The sequence below is a fragment of the Stegostoma tigrinum genome, chromosome 7 (assembly GCF_030684315.1).
Source record: "Stegostoma tigrinum isolate sSteTig4 chromosome 7, sSteTig4.hap1, whole genome shotgun sequence".
Classification (NCBI taxonomy): Eukaryota; Metazoa; Chordata; class Chondrichthyes; order Orectolobiformes; family Stegostomatidae; genus Stegostoma; species Stegostoma tigrinum.
Genome location: NC_081360.1, coordinates 42,474,771 through 42,493,068, shown reverse-complemented (window position 1 = coordinate 42,493,068; position 18,298 = coordinate 42,474,771). Strand labels below are relative to the sequence as shown.

Genomic DNA, 18,298 nt, shown 5'->3' with positions numbered 1-18,298 from the left:
TGAAACCAGATATAATAATGTCCCATTTGGGATGGATTCCAATCGGTAATGGCAAGGGTGACCATTCCACAATCCTTGTAGAAACAAAATGTTCTATGGATGCATCTCACTTTTTTTCTCCAGGCCTCCAGGTCCCTTCACTAATATGTCTTTGAATGTTCAACATAAAGCATACTCCTCCCTCTTTTGTGCATGGAAACCAACCAGCCTCACCACATTATAATGATTCATCTCCGACCAACTTCAGAATCATCTTCAGTCGTTCACTTTTGAGCTCAGGCATGCCTTTGACTCACATGCTCCTGCCAGGTTGCCTTGTGCACAAAGTTACACAGTCATCTTACAGCTTCCAGTTTCATTTCTAAGTACTTCTGCAATTTGTGCTTACTTGGAGGCTACTAGACTGTGAACAAAGAACAATACAGTGCAAGAAAAGACCCTTCAGTCCTCTAAGCCTGTGCCAACACCTTTTGGCCTTCCATACTAAAACTATCTTCACTTACATAATCAGTATCCCTCTGTTCCCTTCCTATTCATGTATTCATCCAGGTGCTTCTTGAATGCTGCTGTTTTGTTTGCTTCCGCCACCTCCTCTAGCAACGCGTTCCAGGCATTCACCACCCTTCGTATGAAAAACTTGTTTCACACATCTCTTTTAAACTTCACTCCCCGTCCCCTCGCATCTTAAACCTGTGTCCCTTAGTAATTGACCCATCCACCCGGGAAAAAGCCTTATACTTTCCACTCTATTCTCACCATTCACAATCTTATAAACTTCTATCAGGTTGCCCCTCAACCTCCTGTGTTCCAGTGAAACTAAACGCAGGCCATCCAACCTTTCCTCACAGCTAAAATCCCCCATACCAGGCAACAAAAGGGAAACCTTTTCTGTACCATCTCTAAAACATCCACATCCTTCTAGTATTGTGGTGACCAAAACTGTACGCAATATTCCAAATTGGCCTGACTAAAGTTCTAGAAAGCTGCAATATACCTTGTCTATTCTTATACTTAATACCTTTTCCAATGAAGGCAAGCAAGTCATGAGGCTTTTTTCACTACCGTATCTACCTGTGTTGCCACCTCCAGTGACCTGAATCAATACTCCTAAGTTTCCACCTTTCACTGTATAATTTCCACTCGCACTTGATCTTCCAAAGTGCATCACTTCTCATTGTCCAGATTAAACTCCATCTGCTATTTTTCTGCCCATGCCTCCAACTGATCTAGATCCTGCTGTATCCTCTGACAATCCTCCTCACTCCCTGCAACTCCACCAATCCTTATATTGTACGCAAACTTACAAATTAGACCAACTACATTTTCCTCTAAATAATTTATGTCGACCAAGAACAGCAGAGGTCCCAGCATTGATCCCTGTGGAATATCACTGATCACAGCCCTCTGTTTCGAAAATCATTCTTCCACCACTACCCTCTGTCTCCTAGGACTAAGCCAGTTCTGTATCCATCTTGCCAGCTCATCCCTAATACCATGTGACTTTACCTTTTGTACCAGTCTGCCATTGTCAAATGGAACCTTGTCAAAGGTTCTACTGAAGTTTACATTGACAACATCAATGCTTTTCCCTCAAATATCTTCACCACCTCTTCAAACAACCCAATCAAGTTAGTGGGGCGTGACCTCCCCTGCATAAACCATCCTGTCTATTACTAATTAGGGTATTTGCTTCTAAATATGTATAGATCTTATCCCTGAGAATCTTTTCCAACAACTTCCTTACCACCAACGTGAAGGTCACAAGCCTGTAATTTCCAGGACTATCCCTGTTATCCTTCTTAACCAATGGGACAACTTTGGCTATTTTCCAGTCCTCTGGTACCTCACCAGTGGCCAAAAAGGGTACAAATACATTTGTCAATGCCTCAGCAATTCATTCTCTTACCTCCCTCAATATCATGGGATAGATCCCATCAGGACCTGAAGATTTATCTACCTTAATACTTTTTAAGATGCATAACACCTCTTACTTGTTAATCACAACTTGGCTTAGAAACTTGACACTCTCTTCCCTTCTCTTTAGTGAATACCAAAAGAAAGTATTAGGACCTCACCTAGCTCTTGTGGCTCCACACATAGATTCCCTTCTTTGTCCTTGAGTGTGCCAACCTTTTCTCTGGCTACCCTCTTGTTTTTTTTATTATGTACAAGAGGTCTTGAAATGTCATTAGCAAACAGGATTAAGGAGAATCTCATAACCTGTTTTAGCTTTTCTACTTTCTCCTTTAAGTTCTTTCCTACTTTCCTTGTATACTTCAAGGCCTTCATCAGTTCTTATCCTCCTAGACCTTTACGTATGCTTTCTTTTTCTTTCTGACGAAGCTCATAACATCCCTGGTCATCTAAGGTTCATGTAGCTTGCCATACCTATCCTTTGTTCTCTCAGGAACATGCCACTCCTGAACTGTTATCAATTACCATTTGAAGTATTCCCATGAATCTGATGTAGATTTACCCACAAACAGCCACCTCCAATCAACATTCTCTAGTTCCTGCCTAATATTGTTGTGGTTCACATTGCCCCAGTTTAACACCTTCACCTAAGGACTGCTGTAACCCCTATGCATGAGTATTTTAAAACTCATGGCATTACAGTCACTGCTCCTGAAATGTTCCCCCACTGAACTTCACTCACCTGGCCAGGCTCATTTCTCAAAACCAGGTCCAGTATAACCCTTTCTTCAGGCAACCACCTAGAAACTGATGTCCATTTCAAGCCCACCGACTCCCACAGCTACCGAGAATACACCTCCTCCCACCCACCTTCCATCCCCTATTCCCAATTCCTTCGCCTCCACCGCATCTGCTCCCAGGATGAGGTATTCCACTCCCGTACATCCCAGATGTCCTCGTTCTTCAAGGACCGCAATATGCCCCCCCACCCCCCGCAGAGGTTAAGAACGCCCTCGACCGTGTCTCCCGCAACTCATCCCTCACATCCCGCCCCTGCAAAAACCGCCAAAAGAGAATCCCCTTTGTCCTCACATACCACCTCTGGATACAATGCATCATCCTCCGACACTTCTGCTATCTACAATCCGACCCCACCACCAAAGACATTTTTCCATCCCCACCCTTGACTGCCTTCCAGAGAGACCACTCTCTCCGGGACTCCCTTGTCCACTCCACAATCCCCTCCAACCCCACCACACCCAGCACTTTCCCCTGCAACCGCAGGAAGTGCTACACTTGCCCCCACACCTCCTCCCTCAACCACATCACAGGGCCCAAGATGACTTTCCACATCAAGCAGATGTTCACCTGCACATCTGCCAATGTGGTATACTGCATCCGCTGTACCCGTTGTGGCTTCCTGTACATTGGGGAAACCAAATGGAGGCTTGGGGACCACTTTGCAGAACGCCTACGCTCGGTTCGCAGTAAACAACTGCACCTCCCAGTCGCGAACCATTTCAACTCCCCTCGCATTCCTTAGATGACATGTCCATCCTGGGCCTCCTGCAGTGCTACAATGATGCCACCCGAAAGTTGCAGGAACAGCAACTCATATTCCGCTTGGGAACCCTGCAGCCCAATGGTATCAATGTGGATTTCACAAGCTTCAAAATCCCCCCACCCCCACTGCATCCCAAAACCAGCCCAGCTCGTCCCCGCCTCCCTAACCTGTTCTTCTTCTCACCTATCCCCTCCTCCCACGTCAAGCTGCACCTCCATTTCCTACCTACTAACCTCATCCCGCCCCCTTGACCTGCCCGTCTTCCCCGAACTGACCTATCCCTTTCCTGCCTCCCCACCTATACTCTCGTCTCCACCTATCTTCTTCTCTATCCATTTCGATCCGCCTCCCTCTCTCTCCCTATTTATTTCAGAACCCTCTCCCCATCCCCCTTTTCTGATGAAGGGTCTAGGCCCGAAACGTCAGCTTTTGTGCTCCTAAGATGCTGCTTGGCCTGCTGTGTTCATCCAGCTCCACACTTTGTTATCCCAGTATAACCCTTATGGATTGCATAGCTTCTGAAACCTGAGAGACGTGCAGGATTAGTCGTTGTGATGGATGGGAAATGAGTGGACATGCTGTATGCAGTAGTGAGGTTGGTAGTCCAAGAACACTGGTGAAGTTTTTATGTGGTGGCAGAGTTACAGTGAGCATGCGTTAACAGAAAGGAGATGCTGCCCACTTATATCTGTGGAGCAGAGATCACTGAAACTTCTCCTGCACTGGTGTGTATTCTGCCTAACCTTGGAGATGGCATTGACTTGAGCTGCTATGTCCAGGCCAGCTGTATTTTGTACCTTGGCCTTCTCTGAACCCTGGATAGAGGTCAGTCCTCTCATTGACCATTCTATCAACCAGAACTTCCAGGTCCCTATCTGGAAAGCAGGGTGCCAGATTCCCTTCTGAGGCATTTCAGTTTCTTAAGAGGACAGCATGCAAGTTAGTAATAAAGAGTGCAGGAGAAAAGCAGCAGCTCAGGTAGTATCTTTACAGAAAGAAACAGAGTTAACATTTCGTCCAGTGTGACTCTTTGGAAACAACACTCAAAATGTTAACTGTATTCCTCTTTGCAGATGCTGCCAAATCTGCCGAGTTTCTCCAGCATTTTGTTTTCATTTCAGGTTCCCAGCAGTTGCAGAATTTTGTTTTTAATCTGAGCATGCAAGTTAGTTCCAGAATTGTAGCCAGGCTTCAGATATAGTGCTGATGTTTGAGTGCCAGAAGGTCCTGGCAGCAGCACAAATTTTGCCTCTCAACACACGTTTGCATGAGAAGAACATCAAAAAGGCCAAGTGCATAATTTAAAAAGTCAGAAGAGAAGGACAACACGAGAAAAATCACTGATAGCTATGATGGCACAACCACTATTGAAAATCCACAAAAATAACACTTCGCCAAGAAACTGGAAAATTAAGACTTTCTTTAGAATTTCATTATCCAACATCCTACATTTTGCTTGTAAAGCTTCATTTTCTTGATTTCAAAACAGGATGTGTTCTATAAAATATATTACTTAATTTCCACGCATTACGTTTGACAGTACTTTCACAATCAGCCATGAAGTGATTTTACTGTTTTACAAATCCCTATGTTAAATTCCACTGGTTTCTTACTGTAATATTCCTGTTATTTGCAGAATGATAAATAACGAACAGGTTATACACATATCCTCATTCTTTTGATTGTAGAATGAAACATTTGAACAATACACCATCAGAATTTCACCATGGGCGACATAAATATCACCAATTTTGAAATTAAATGAACACTGTTAACAGGAAATCTTTCTTTAACATTACAGAAACTGATAAGCAATAGATAACATTCATAAAAGTACACTTCTCAGAAAACAAAATGTCAGCTATATAATTTATACACAAGTATGTTAGGCAAATACAGAAATTAATTAAAAGTAGACATTTGATTTAAAAAAAGCACAATTGCACAGAGATTCACTGTGGCTATGGTCTGAAAATAATTCTGCTTCATCTCGTCAGAAAAGTTCAGTGACTAACAAACCACTCTAGGAAACCTTTGGTATTTTTGTCATTATAGGCAGCGGCACTTTACTGTAATATCATCACATTCTTCAATATTCTTTCCATACAGAGTAATTAGCTGTGAGTGGATCCTATGAAAGTCAAGTGAAGAAAACAATTCACAAAATTCAGAAGACAGCTTTCATTTAGTGATCCTATTCTACGCTGACCAGTAGATGGTGTTTCAATAATAATTTCTATACATCATGAGCTCCAAGATTACATTATTAATTTTTATTGTTTATTATTTGTTCATTAATAACAAATTAAAAGTTAAGAATTTAATCCAATATATGCACTACTTGAATAATTTTCAGATCACAGGAATAAACTAAGTGGCTTAGCAGACTTTTATTCTCTATTTGGTTTTTACATGTTTTCTCCTCACAAAGTTACTCTTGAATGAAAATGTGTAAAATATTTACATTCTAATATCAGCTTTAAAGAGCAGTACAAAAATTCTAACTGTTGCATGTGTCAATAGTTAATGCTTACTTTATATGAACTTCTGAAGTTCCCTCCATCAAGTTCCCATCAACATTCCATGGACAGTTTTCCTTCAGAGAATTCACAGAGGAGTGATATGAATGAGAATCAGCATTTTTGTCTGAAGTTATGTCTGTCCATCTGTGTGTGGTTCCTGGAAGAATTTTAACTTCCTGGACTGTATATGTCTGCACAAAGGGGAAATCAAACTGCAAGCAAAAAGACAATGTACAAATGTTCACTTAGCTTAAAAGTTAGATAAACTAGCTGTTGACTATTTTTAACATACAGGTTTATTCACACTGTAGTTGACACAGAGTAAGGGCTCACTTAAAGGAATGGTTTACAATGTTGTGATTATCCAGTGCAAAACCCCAAAAAGGTAACATATCAATTTGGAGATGATTACTTAAATCTAAATACATTGATTTTTTTGTTTAAAACACAGACAATTCCACAAATAACTATAGGTAAGAACAATGGATTGTGAAATCATACAAACAAAAATATACACTGATAAAACCTAATCTGGATTAGGTTGTGCGGCATTTTATATTAAATAACAATTCACTGCTTCGTGTCTTGTGACAGGGAATTAATCCTCCTAAGGAGGGAAAAAAACATGCTAACATAATTAGGAAATCTCTACAGGATTTGCTATTTATTGGAAAACTGATGAGGTGCATGTAACAAAAATACCACATGTTTCAGTTTACCTGGTTCTTCAAGTTACCATATCGTTTTAGGTGTTTTATGAAATCTGCTCTCGAACAATTTTGGACAGCAATAAGTGACATGCTTCCATTATCCAAACTAAAATAGAAAATTAAACACTTTCAGAAGGCAGATCATTTCAGTTTAAATAGTGAATTAAAAACTAGTATGGGAAATATTTCTGGTATGAACTGTTAGTAACCATATATATTACAATTACAATTGAGGATATTAGTTGGGTGAGCATTAATGTTGAATGGATTATTGAGACCATTTAAATAGTCGACAGGGATGTTCAATGAGAGTATTAAGACCTTGTCTGCTAATTTTGCTAACAATTATTTTTGGTTTTTAATAATAAAGCTCAGTACTGTTGATACATTGAAGTCAATGAATGCAACACTTAATACAAAGTTACCGATGCACTTCGAAGAGATCACAAATATTAGAAAAAAAATGCTGCAAGGTTCTTATAATATTTGATGTGTTTTTGGTCAGAATATTCAGTCTGTAGTACTTTGATTTAGTACTGAATTGGTTGGTGTCTTGTTTTGTCGGTAGCATTCAAGTGCTTTGAAAAACTTGGATTACCAATTTCAGATAAATTGTTTAGCAAGTTTGCACGTTACCTACAAGTAATAGAAGCAGGCATGATTTTCTAAAATCTAATTTATTATCTAGCCTTATCTGAACATCATCCACTGGTTATTTCAACTCTGACCTCAGCAGTTCCAACAGCAACCATTTAAAAACCACAGGATTACTGTGTCTACTACAATCCATGCCCTCATAAAGGTCTAGAATATCTACAAAGTATGTATTTCTGGAATGAGTCCAAAAGGTTATCAGAAGAATAAATATCATAGGCAATGGCCTAGACCACTTACCTGGTATAAGGTGCTAGGCCTCTTGGTGCCACAGTACAAAGACATGGAATAGCCATGATGCTAATATTGAGGAAATGTCCCTGTATGGTTTGCCATTTATCTTCATCATCTGGAAAGAGGCAAAAATTAATTTCTGCAAAGGAAACTACAAAGATATTTTCGCACTTCAAATTTTAAATTGTAGATGTCTTTTAGTACTCACTACATTGTTCAATAGCATTCATTTCATCTTCATTTCTAAAACAAATTGGAAAGACAAGGAAACCAAGATTATCTAAAGCAAATGTATTTTGTTCGGAAAATATAATGGCTTGTAATTTGTGTTAGGCACAGTGGTAAAGCTGACAACACTTGCTATTTCAATGAATGAAGTCTGACAGCAAAAAATACTTTTGGAGTACATTTATCATCAAAATTAGAAGCTGCCATCGGAGACATTCTGACCCCCAACAGAATACACTTTTGCATTCCTTGCTGAAAGATTTGCCATTCAAAGGACTGCAACAGCAGAAACATGTTGCACTTGGCACTGAAAGCAGCTGATACTGTTAGGACTGGTGCATTCAACAGTAAGTGAGTTTTTAAACAGTGTGAGAAATGATAAATTCTAACGAAAAATGCCTCTGATCCTTCAGTTTAACTTGACAAGTGTGATATCTCATTCTCAGGAAAAAAGTCACATTAGATACTTAGCTATTTATTTTCTTTTTATGTTTCTTTTCTGTCCCTTATTCTTTATGTCACTTTCTATATATCATTTTAAATCCAGTTTTCATTTCCTACTTTATACTTGCTGGTTTGAAATTTTCATGCCTGAGTAGTGACATTTCAATGTGCTTGGTTGAAGAGTTTCACTGCTGCTTGCCTCAATCATAGATGCCACATATCCCCTACAGAGGGAATCATGATGGAAAAGTTAATATATCAGAGAGAAAACCTTAGCTATTATGTCCACAACAGGTCTGTGGGCAGCTATTAACAGGATGAATGGTAAGTATAGAACGTTAACTGCTAACAGAAATAGCTGGGCCATTATCTGACATACACTTACCTAAAACAGGAAAGAAAAAGATACTAGTGTTTATACAGTTACTTTAAGGGCCAATTAAGCATATTCAAAGTAAACCACATCAGTTTCTAAGTATACTCTGAAAACGTGAAGCTTTTCCTCGTACCATTTCTCTTGCTCACTTTAAATTATGACTGGGCTGCTTGGCCAAACTTCAGTAATGGATGAATAAAAATTAAATACAGCAAACTTTGTTTTACCTGGCAAAAGTTATATACTTCAAATATCGTGATGTTTGAGTATTTATACTGTAACTAATATGTAATGTTTATACCCCTTGTATTACATTTCTATTATATAGAGTGTGTTTTTACATTGATTCCAGGAGGTGTGTTGTTTTTACATTTTTTTGAGGGATGTTCATATCTTGAAACTTTGCTTGGTCAGGATTTACTGTGGTTATATATAGCTCTTGATTGTCCAGAATATTTGATCAACCAGCACACTCCTGATTCCATAGATGCTGGTTAATAAAAGTTTGTGTTAGAAGAGTGAGACTAGTGGCACTTTCGTCACTGCCACAAACTCCACTCCCCAACTGCTGGCTCCATCCCTCTTTCTAGAAACAATCTGAGATGAAATCTATTTGCTTACAACTTCAGTGTCATATCTGATCTGCAAATGAGCTTTCACCCACATATCTGAGCCAGCACTAGGACTGATATGACTACATCCACTTTTGTAACATCACCCTAGTCAACCTCGACTTAGCTCCTCTAATGCTGAAACCCTCATTCATGTCTTTATTAATTCTGAAGTAGATTGGTGCCTAGTAAAGAAACACCTTGATTTTAATATTTTCATCCTTTTCCAAATTTCTGCTATGGCCTGACCCTCCCATCTTGTGTCCTCCGTTTACAACTCTTGAAATATTTGTACTCATCTAATCGGGTCTCCTAAGCATCCCTAATGATAATTACACTGACATTGGGAGCCATATCTTTCAGCTGCCTTGGCCTTAGGACAGGAATTTCTGCCCTAAATCACTCTGCTTATTTTCTTCCTCTATTACATTCCACAAAACCTATCACTTTTATCCAGTTTTTGTTCGTCTAACTTAAAGCCCCTGTATATAGGGTAGAGAGATAATGTGAACTGCAGATGCTGGAGAATCTGAGATAACAAAGTGTGGAGCTGGATGAACACAGCAGGGCAAGCAGCATCTTCGGAGCACAAAAGCTGATGTTTCGGGCCTAGACCCTTCATCAGAAAAGGGGGAGGGGCAGAGGGTTCTGAAATAAATAGGGAGAGAAGGGGAGGCGGATCGAAGATGGATAGAGGAGAAGATAGTTGGAGAGGAGACAGACAAGTTAAAGAGGTGGGGATGGCAAGACGAAGAGATTACAAGAGAGTTGCAGTGGGAGACAAATCCCCTGAGGTTTGTCTGGAGGGAGGAGGGTAACTTCTTCAGGTTAGGCATCCTTAGAAGAGGCTTCACTGTGAGGTTAAAATTGTTGCTGTGTTCATGCAGCTCTACACTTTGTTATCTTGGATTCTCCAGCATCTGCAGTTCCCATTATCTCTGATACAATTTTAACTCTTTAACTTGTCTGTCTCCTCTCCACCTATCTATTCCTCTATCCATCTTCAATCCGCCTCCCCCGCTCTGTCTATTTATTTCAGAACCCTCTCCCCCTCCCCCTTTTCTGATGAAGGGTCTAGGCCTGAAATGTCAGTTTTTGTGCTCCTAAGATGCTGCTTGGCCCGATGTAAAGGGTAAATGCCATTCATCAGAGCTCTTGTGACATTGTGGTAGTGAACCTACCCTAAGACAGGATACCCAGTTTCAAGTCTTATTTCCTCCACAAATGTCTAAGATCATCTCTGAACACCTGACTAGAAAATGTCTAGAAGTTAGTAAACTCAGCCCCAGGAGAACACTACAGGAGTTCCTCAGGTCAGTGTCCTCGGCTCAAATATCTTTTGCCACTTCATCAATGATCTTCCTTCCATCAAACAATCAGGAGTGGGGATGTTCACTGCTGATTGCACAATGTTCAGTACCATTTGCAACTCTTCTAGAAGAGTGTTCATGTTCAAATGGAGCAATATTTGGACATTTGGACATTATCCAGGTTTGGGCAATTAAGTGGCAAATAACATTCATGCCATACAAGTGCCAGGCATTGACCATCTTCAAAAAGAGAGATTCTAACCTTCCCTGACATTCAATGGCCCTACTATTGCTGAATATCCTAACATATCAATATCCTGGGGTTACCACTGACCAGAAACTAAATATAGCTGTAAAAGGCTAGGAATCCCAAAGGACCAACTAGGACTCCCCACAGTCTGACAACCGTTTACAAGGCACAAGTCAGGAATGTGAACGATGTACTCCCTACTTGCCTGGATGTGTGCAGTTCCAACAAAATACAAGAAACTTGACAAAATCCAGGACAAAGTACCCTGTTTTATTGGTACCACATCCACAAACATTCACTCCCTCCACCACTGATGTACAGCAGTAGAAGTGTGTATCACTGACAAGATTCACTGTGGAAGTTCACCAAGGCCCTTTAGGTAGCACCTTCCAAAGTTCGGTAATAATTGCTGCAATAATTGAAATCATAAACGGGTGTTTCAAGATAGATGTGGAATGAATGTTTCTAAATAAAGAAAATCCCACATCTCCAAAATTAATAACATAACAAGGCCAATCAATTTAAATTGTCCATGCTGTTTTCATTTTAAAATTCAATGTGTCTCTACCTCCTCACACTATTTAGCATATCCAATTCATTTTTCTCTCATCTCTTCATCTGGTTTCGTTTGCAAAGCACCAAATCAGCTATTTGACACAATAATTTCCCGTGACAGTGATGTCCTGATTCTAATCACTTTGAGTAAATAAATTTTTCCCCATATTCCTATTGAATATCCCTAGTTTTCGACTTTCCCCATATTCACTCCACATCCATCTTGACATATGTCGTTCAAAGACCTTTATCAGATCACCTCAAAATCTTCACTTTTCAAAAGAAACCTTAACGCATTCACTTGTTCCCAATAGCTGTAATCTCTCAGTTCTGATTTCAGCCTTGCATCTTTTCTGCACTGCATAAAGTGCTTCTACATATTTCCCTATGGTATGAAAAACAGAATTGTGCACAGTATTTTTAAATGCATCCTGACCAAGGTTTAGCATTTAGCATAAAGTCATTACTCTTGCATTCTGTAACCCTTAATTATATCCAACTGCTTCTACAGCATTTTTACCATTTTTAATTTTGTTCACATACAATACAATTGTCTTATAATTTGTTCATCAGTATCGGTGGATCTCTTTGCTCCATATCCCAGTTATTTCCTTGCTTTCTGTTTAAAAGGCCAGTTAACTCAATTGTCTAAATGGTTGGTATGGAGATTTATAGTAACAACAGTAGCACGAGTTTGGTTCCTGTTCCAGGATCTGACTCCTTGTTCTGTCCTTAAAAATGGGTGACAAAGGCAAACCACTATTAAGGAAATACAGGTCAGAAATGGCTAAGGGTACTGCGTCAGCAAACAGTAGCTAAGTACCTGGACATGGGGAGAGTGCTTATGAATGCAATGATAATTCTATCTTTCCTAACAAAATACACCATTCTACATTTATTTTTGTTAACTTGCCATTTATTAATTTATTAATGCAATTTTATTAATATCTTCATGCATCATGTACTCGTCCTTAGTGTCTTCTATTACCTCCAGAGCCCAAATTTCAGGACATTCTTGAATTTGGTACTGAGTTTATAGTTTCCATGTCGAAATCATTAGTGTAAATCTCAATCCGTCTTTATCTATTCTGTGTTGAAAATAACTGTAGTTACTTTAGTTTTTCTTCATAGTGTAGATCCTTTAGGCTTAGATTTATCCTGGTAGCCAGCACAACCAAAGACTTTTAAAGAAAAGTGTCTAAAACTGCTCAGCTCCACTTCCTTCTATAGCATGTTGGTGTAATTTCTTGAGTTTTAATCCATAAGACCACAGGCAATGATCATCTTCAACAAGAAAGAATCTAATCATTTCTGCTTGATTGTCAAACAAATTACTACAGCTGAATCTCTTTAGTCTCACCAATTTCTTATATTTTAGATGTCTTCTGTTGCAGAGACAGAAACAAAATACTTGTTTAACCTCTCTGCTATTTTCCTTATGCCTCAGTATAACATGCCCTATATCGCTATCTAGGGAATGCTTGTTTATTTCACTATTCTCTTTCTTCCTTCCAAACTTTTAGAAATTTTTAGGCCATCTTTTGCTGGTTTCTAAAAGTGCACCAACTCTTAGATATATTAGTCTTCTTTACAACATTCTAAGCTTCTCTTGACGAAAATCCTCTTTAGATAGTTGTGGATGCATTCAGGTAGCTTTTTTCTCTGTTTTTCCTTGACTTGACCTTATTCATTGAAGCAATATTATTTATTGCTTCCTGTTAATCCACTTGTATCTACCTAAAGTTGCTGCACTATGTTCTCATTTCTTCTTTTTAGATTTATATATATCGACTCTTACCTGATACATCCACACCCTTTTTTGTGCTGCCACCTAGTTATTTGATTCGCTAAGATATTGCTCCCAGATGTTTCAAGTTGAGCCTATCAGATTACACTTTCCTCAGTACTAGTGCCAGTGCTGTGAATCAACATCCTTGGCTTCCACACCATTCTTTCAAATATGCACTCAGCTTTTTGATTTGCTTGACATAATGCTATATTTTTATTTACCTCAGGTAGTATTACAGAGATTGTTATCTTTAAAGTACTGCTTATTAAACAGGACACCAGCTGCTTAAATCCCTTCAGTAGAACTTCATTCTTCATTCTACTTACGGGCTTGATTTTTGTGTGGACCACAACAAATCGAATTATCTGCCACCTGCTCTATGTTCTTTAGTTGTGATGTGACACGTTCTTACCTGGGCTCGGACAAGGAACACACTGTTCAGAATTCCTGATTGTTACTGCAGAGAACAGTATTTATCCCTCTCACTATAATGTCCCCATCATTACCACATTCCTTTGCACTCCCTGCTGCTGGGTTTATATCCTAAAATCCCCTTCCATCCTGCAGTTGGATGAACTTGGCTGGGATGAATGGAACTTCCATAAATAGATTATTTGGTTTATGTGAAAAATAAAGTTAACATGATGGATTATCTGATAAAATTCAGTTAATTGAAACTTGAACAATTAATGAGCAAATGAAACTGTTTATATCCTACCTTTTGCCTTTCTGAGCTACCACATGAACATCTTCTGATGGTAGAAAGGATAGTTCACAATTTTCAGGCCTAAAAACATGAAAAGTTATCAGTTCCAAGTTGTTTTTGTTAAAATTAAAATCACAGGAAATGTTCAAATATGAGTTATAAATAAAATGATAGGGATGTGTAGCAATTTTCTACCAACATAACATAATCTAGAGTACTGTCTAGGATTTTGGCCTTATATAAGGAAGGACAATTGGCTGAATTCTAGGGTAAATGGATTATCTTAAGATGATGGATAGGTTAAGTCTTATCTATACAAATGGTGACCTTATTGAAGCATAGAAGGATCTGAGGGGACTTGACAGTGTGGATGGTGAAAGGATGTTTAGCCTTTGGGAGGGGTTAGAATTAAAAGACACAGTTTAAAAATAATGGGTCTCCCATATAATATAGAGATGAGAAGTTTCTTTTCATTCAGAGGTTCTCAGCTTGTGGAGCACTCTTCCTACAGAGTGGTGGGAGCAAGGTCATTATATAACTTTTAGGCTGAGTTAGATAGATTCTTGACTGATGAGGGAGCTAAAGGTTATCTGAGATTGGCAGGTAAAGGGACTTGAACCCATAATCAGATCAGCTATGATTTCATCGAATAGCAGGACAGTTTTGAGCAAACAAATGTCTATTCTTGCCACTAATTCATATATTTGTCAGTTTGTAATTGGGCTAAATTTCCTCATAGGAAGAACCAAGTTGGAGCTAAATAAAGGAAATGTTTATTTTGTATTGAGTAAGGAGGGCAAAAGACTTCTTGGATTAAAAATGTTGTCTTTCTTACTTAAGATTTGTCAGTGTTTTGATAACAGCAAACTCCTTCCGCTGGCTGGAAGGCATCCAACGATGCTTTTCTGCTAAGGCCAGGGTTCTTCCGCCAAAGCCAAACATAGCTGAGAAACCAAATTGAAGTAGCCTGTTATGACTGCTAAAGGTGCAAACATCCACTTCTTGGAAGTTACCTTAAATGCAACAAGAAAATAAGAATAAAAAAAGACAATATTAAAATTTATCAACAAAGATCTGTTCTGTCATTCCACATCATCAAATCAAAATGACGTAGAAGTGTGGTAAAATAAAAATACCAGACTTCACAACAAAATATTAAACATCCTCAAAACAAAAGAAGACATGTAGAACGAATATACTAGCAGCATTGCACATAAAAAGGCAGCAAATTAAGCTAAACTTTTATGAATTAATGCCTGGGACCCTGCTCGAATATTGTGTTCAATTCAGATGCAAAACATGGTAAGTATTTTGATACCTCAGAGATGGCAGAGATGACATCCCTCACACCCCGCCCCCGCCACAACCGCCCTAAGAGGATCCCCCTCGTTCTCACCTACCACCCTACCAACCTCCGGATACAACGCATCATCCTCCGACACTTCCGCCATTTACAATCCGACCCCACCACCCAAGACATTTTTCCATCCCCTCCCCTGTCTGCTTTCCGGAGATACCACTCTCTCCGTGACTCCCTTGTTCGCTCCACACTGCCCTCCAACCCCACCACACCCGGCACCTTCCCCTGCAACCGCAGGAAATGCTACACTTGTCCCCACACCTCCTCCCTCACCCCTATCCCAGGCCCCAAGATGACATTCCACATTAAGCAGAGGTTCACCTGCACATCTGCCAATGTGGTATACTGCATCCACTGTACCCGGTGCGGCTTCCTCTACATTGGGGAAACCAAGCGGAGGCTTGGGGACCGCTTTGCAGAACACCTCCGCTCAGTTCGCAACAAAAAACTGCACCTTCCAGTCGCAAACCATTTCCACTCCCCCTCCCATTCTTTAGATGACATGTCCATCATGGGCCTCCTGCACTGCCACAATGATGCCACCCGAAGGTTGCAGGAACAGCAACTCATATTCCGCCTGGGAACCCTGCAGCCATATGGTATCAATGTGGACTTCACCAGTTTCAAAATCTCCCCTTCCCCTACTGCATCCCTCAACCAGCCCAGTTCGTCCCCTCCCCCCACTGCACCACACAACCAGCCCAGCTCTTCCCCCCCACCCACTGCATCCCAAAACCAGTCCAACCTGTCTCTGCCTCCCTAACCAGTTCTTCCTCTCACCCATCCCTTCCTCCCACCCCAAGCCGCACCCCCATCTACCTACTAACCTCATCCCACCTCCTTGACCTGTCCGTCTTCCCTGGACTGACCTATCCCCTCCCTACCTCCCCACCTATACTCTCTCCACCTATCTTCTTTACTCTCCATCTTCGGTCCGCCTCCCCCTCTCTCCCTATTTATTCCAGTTCCCTCTCCCCATCCCTCTCTCTGATGAAGGGTCTAGGCCCGAAACGTTAGCTTTTGTGCTCCTGAGATGCTGCTTGGCCTGTTGTGTTCATCCAGCCTCACATTTTATTATCTTGGAATTCTCCAGCATCTGCAGTTCCCATTATCTCCGATACTAACATTCTGGGGACCCATTTTCAAATCCTGTCATGGCAGAGTCAAGCAACAGCCCAGCATGTTCATACTTAAAGAATCATACCTTGCAATGTCCAAGACATAACCATTACCCATCCCTGGGACTCCTCAACATTGACTCCAGATCTCATGAAGTCTCGTGGCTTCAGGTTAAACACAGACAGGTAAACCTCCTGCTTATCACCACTTATCGTCCTCCCTCAGCAGATGAATCAGTACTCCTCTGCATTGAACAACACTTAGAGGATGCACTGAATATGGCAGGGGCACAAAATGTACTCTGAGTGGAGGATCACCATGTCCACCCACCAGGAGTGGCTTAGAAGCAGTATTACCAATCAAACTGGTCGAGCCCTAAAGGACATAGCTGCTAGACTGGGTCTGTGGCAGATGTTAAGGAAACCAAAAAGAGAGAAAAACATACTTGACATCATCACCATTATCAATCTGCTGGCAATAGATACATCTGTCCACAACAGTATCGGTAAGCGTAGCCACCGCTTGGTCGTTGTGGAGACAAAGTCACCTTGAGAAAAACCTCCACTGTGTTGTGTGGTACTAGCATTGCGCTAAATGGGACAGACAGATCTAGCAACTCCAGACTTGGTATCCATGAGGTGCTGTTAGCCATCAACAGCAGCAGAAATGTATCCAGCAAAACCTGTTGCCTCATGGCCTGCATATCCCCCACTCAACCATTGCCATCAAGCCAGAGGATCAAACTGGTTCAATGGAGTGTGCAGGATGGCATACCAAGAGCAGTACCAGGCACATCTGAAGATGAGCTGGTGAAGCTACCAAGCAGGATTACATGCAAACAGCTAAGCAGCAACTGATAGCCATAGCTAAGTGATCCCACAACCAACAGATCAGATCAAAGCTTTGCAGTCCTGCCACATCAAGTTGTAAATGGTAGTGGACAATTAAACAACTCACTGGAGGAGGAGGTTCCACAAATATCCCCATCCTCAATGATGGAAGCGCGTAGCACATCAATGAAAAAGATAAGGATTTTGCAGCAATCTTCAGCCAGAAATGTTGAATGGATAATCCACCTTGCCCTCCTCCAGTAGTCCCCAGTTAATTTGATTCACTTCATGTGATATCAAGGAACTGTAGGAGACACTGGATTCTGCAAAGGCTACAGACCCTGACAACATTCCAGCAAGAGTACTGAAGACTTGTGCTCTAGAACTTGCCACTCTTCTAGCTAGCTCATCCAGTACATTTATAGCATTGGCATCTATGCATCAATGTGCAAAATTTCCCACATATGTTATGTACATAAAAAGCAGGACCAATCACTGCCCCACCAGTCTATTTTCGATCATCAGTAAAGTGAAGGAAGTTGTCATTAACACAGCTATCATGTTGCACCTGCTCAGCAATATTCTACTCAGTGACACCCAGATTGCATTCTGCCAGGGCTACTCGGCTCCTGATCTCGTTACAGTCTTAGATCAAACATGGACAAAAGACATGAATTTCATACATGAAGTGAGAATGTTAGCCCCTTACATCAAAGCTGCATTGAACTGAATGAGGCATCAAGGAACCCAAGCCAAACTGGAACCAATGGATATCAGGAAGCAAACACTCCACTGATAGGAGTCAAACCTGGTATGTAGGAAGAGGATCATGGATGTTGGAGGTTAGTCATTTCAGCTCCAAGACATGTCTGCGGGACTTTCTCAGGGTAGTGACCGAGGCCAAACCGTCTTCAGCTGTCGTATCAATGACCTTCCCTCTATCATAAGGTCAGAAGTGGGAATGCTTACTGAAAATTGCACAATGTTCAGCACCAGTGGTGACTCCTCAGATACTGAAGCAGTCCATGTTTAAATGCAACAAGATCTGGAGAATAGAGATAATGGCAACTGCAGATGCTGGAGAATCCAAGATAACAAAGTGTGGGGCTGGATGAACACAGC

The 18,298-nt window shown here is 40.7% G+C and overlaps 1 protein-coding gene across 4 annotated transcripts in view; it reads right to left on the bottom strand.

The window, feature by feature from the left end:
* Nucleotides 1–4,770: 4,770 nt before the first annotated feature.
* Nucleotides 4,771–18,298, bottom strand: part of cerkl (ceramide kinase-like) — a 155,768-nt gene continuing 142,240 nt past the window's right edge. For 3 of the 4 annotated variants that reach the window (XM_048535329.2, XM_048535330.2, XM_048535333.2), the window contains 7 exons: nt 14,703–14,880; nt 13,880–13,948; nt 7,807–7,841; nt 7,605–7,713; nt 6,720–6,816; nt 6,013–6,212; nt 4,772–5,609 (listed from right to left, as the gene is read on the bottom strand). In XM_048535329.2, the coding sequence (XP_048391286.2) occupies nt 5,528–5,609; nt 6,013–6,212; nt 6,720–6,816; nt 7,605–7,713; nt 7,807–7,841; nt 13,880–13,948; nt 14,703–14,880 (770 nt within the window). In that variant the 3' untranslated portion in view covers nt 4,772–5,527. Of the gene's footprint in view, nt 5,610–6,012; nt 6,213–6,719; nt 6,817–7,604; nt 7,714–7,806; nt 7,842–13,879; nt 13,949–14,702; nt 14,881–18,298 lie in introns of all 4 variants that reach the window. The other variant, XM_048535331.2, reaches the window with a different exon arrangement.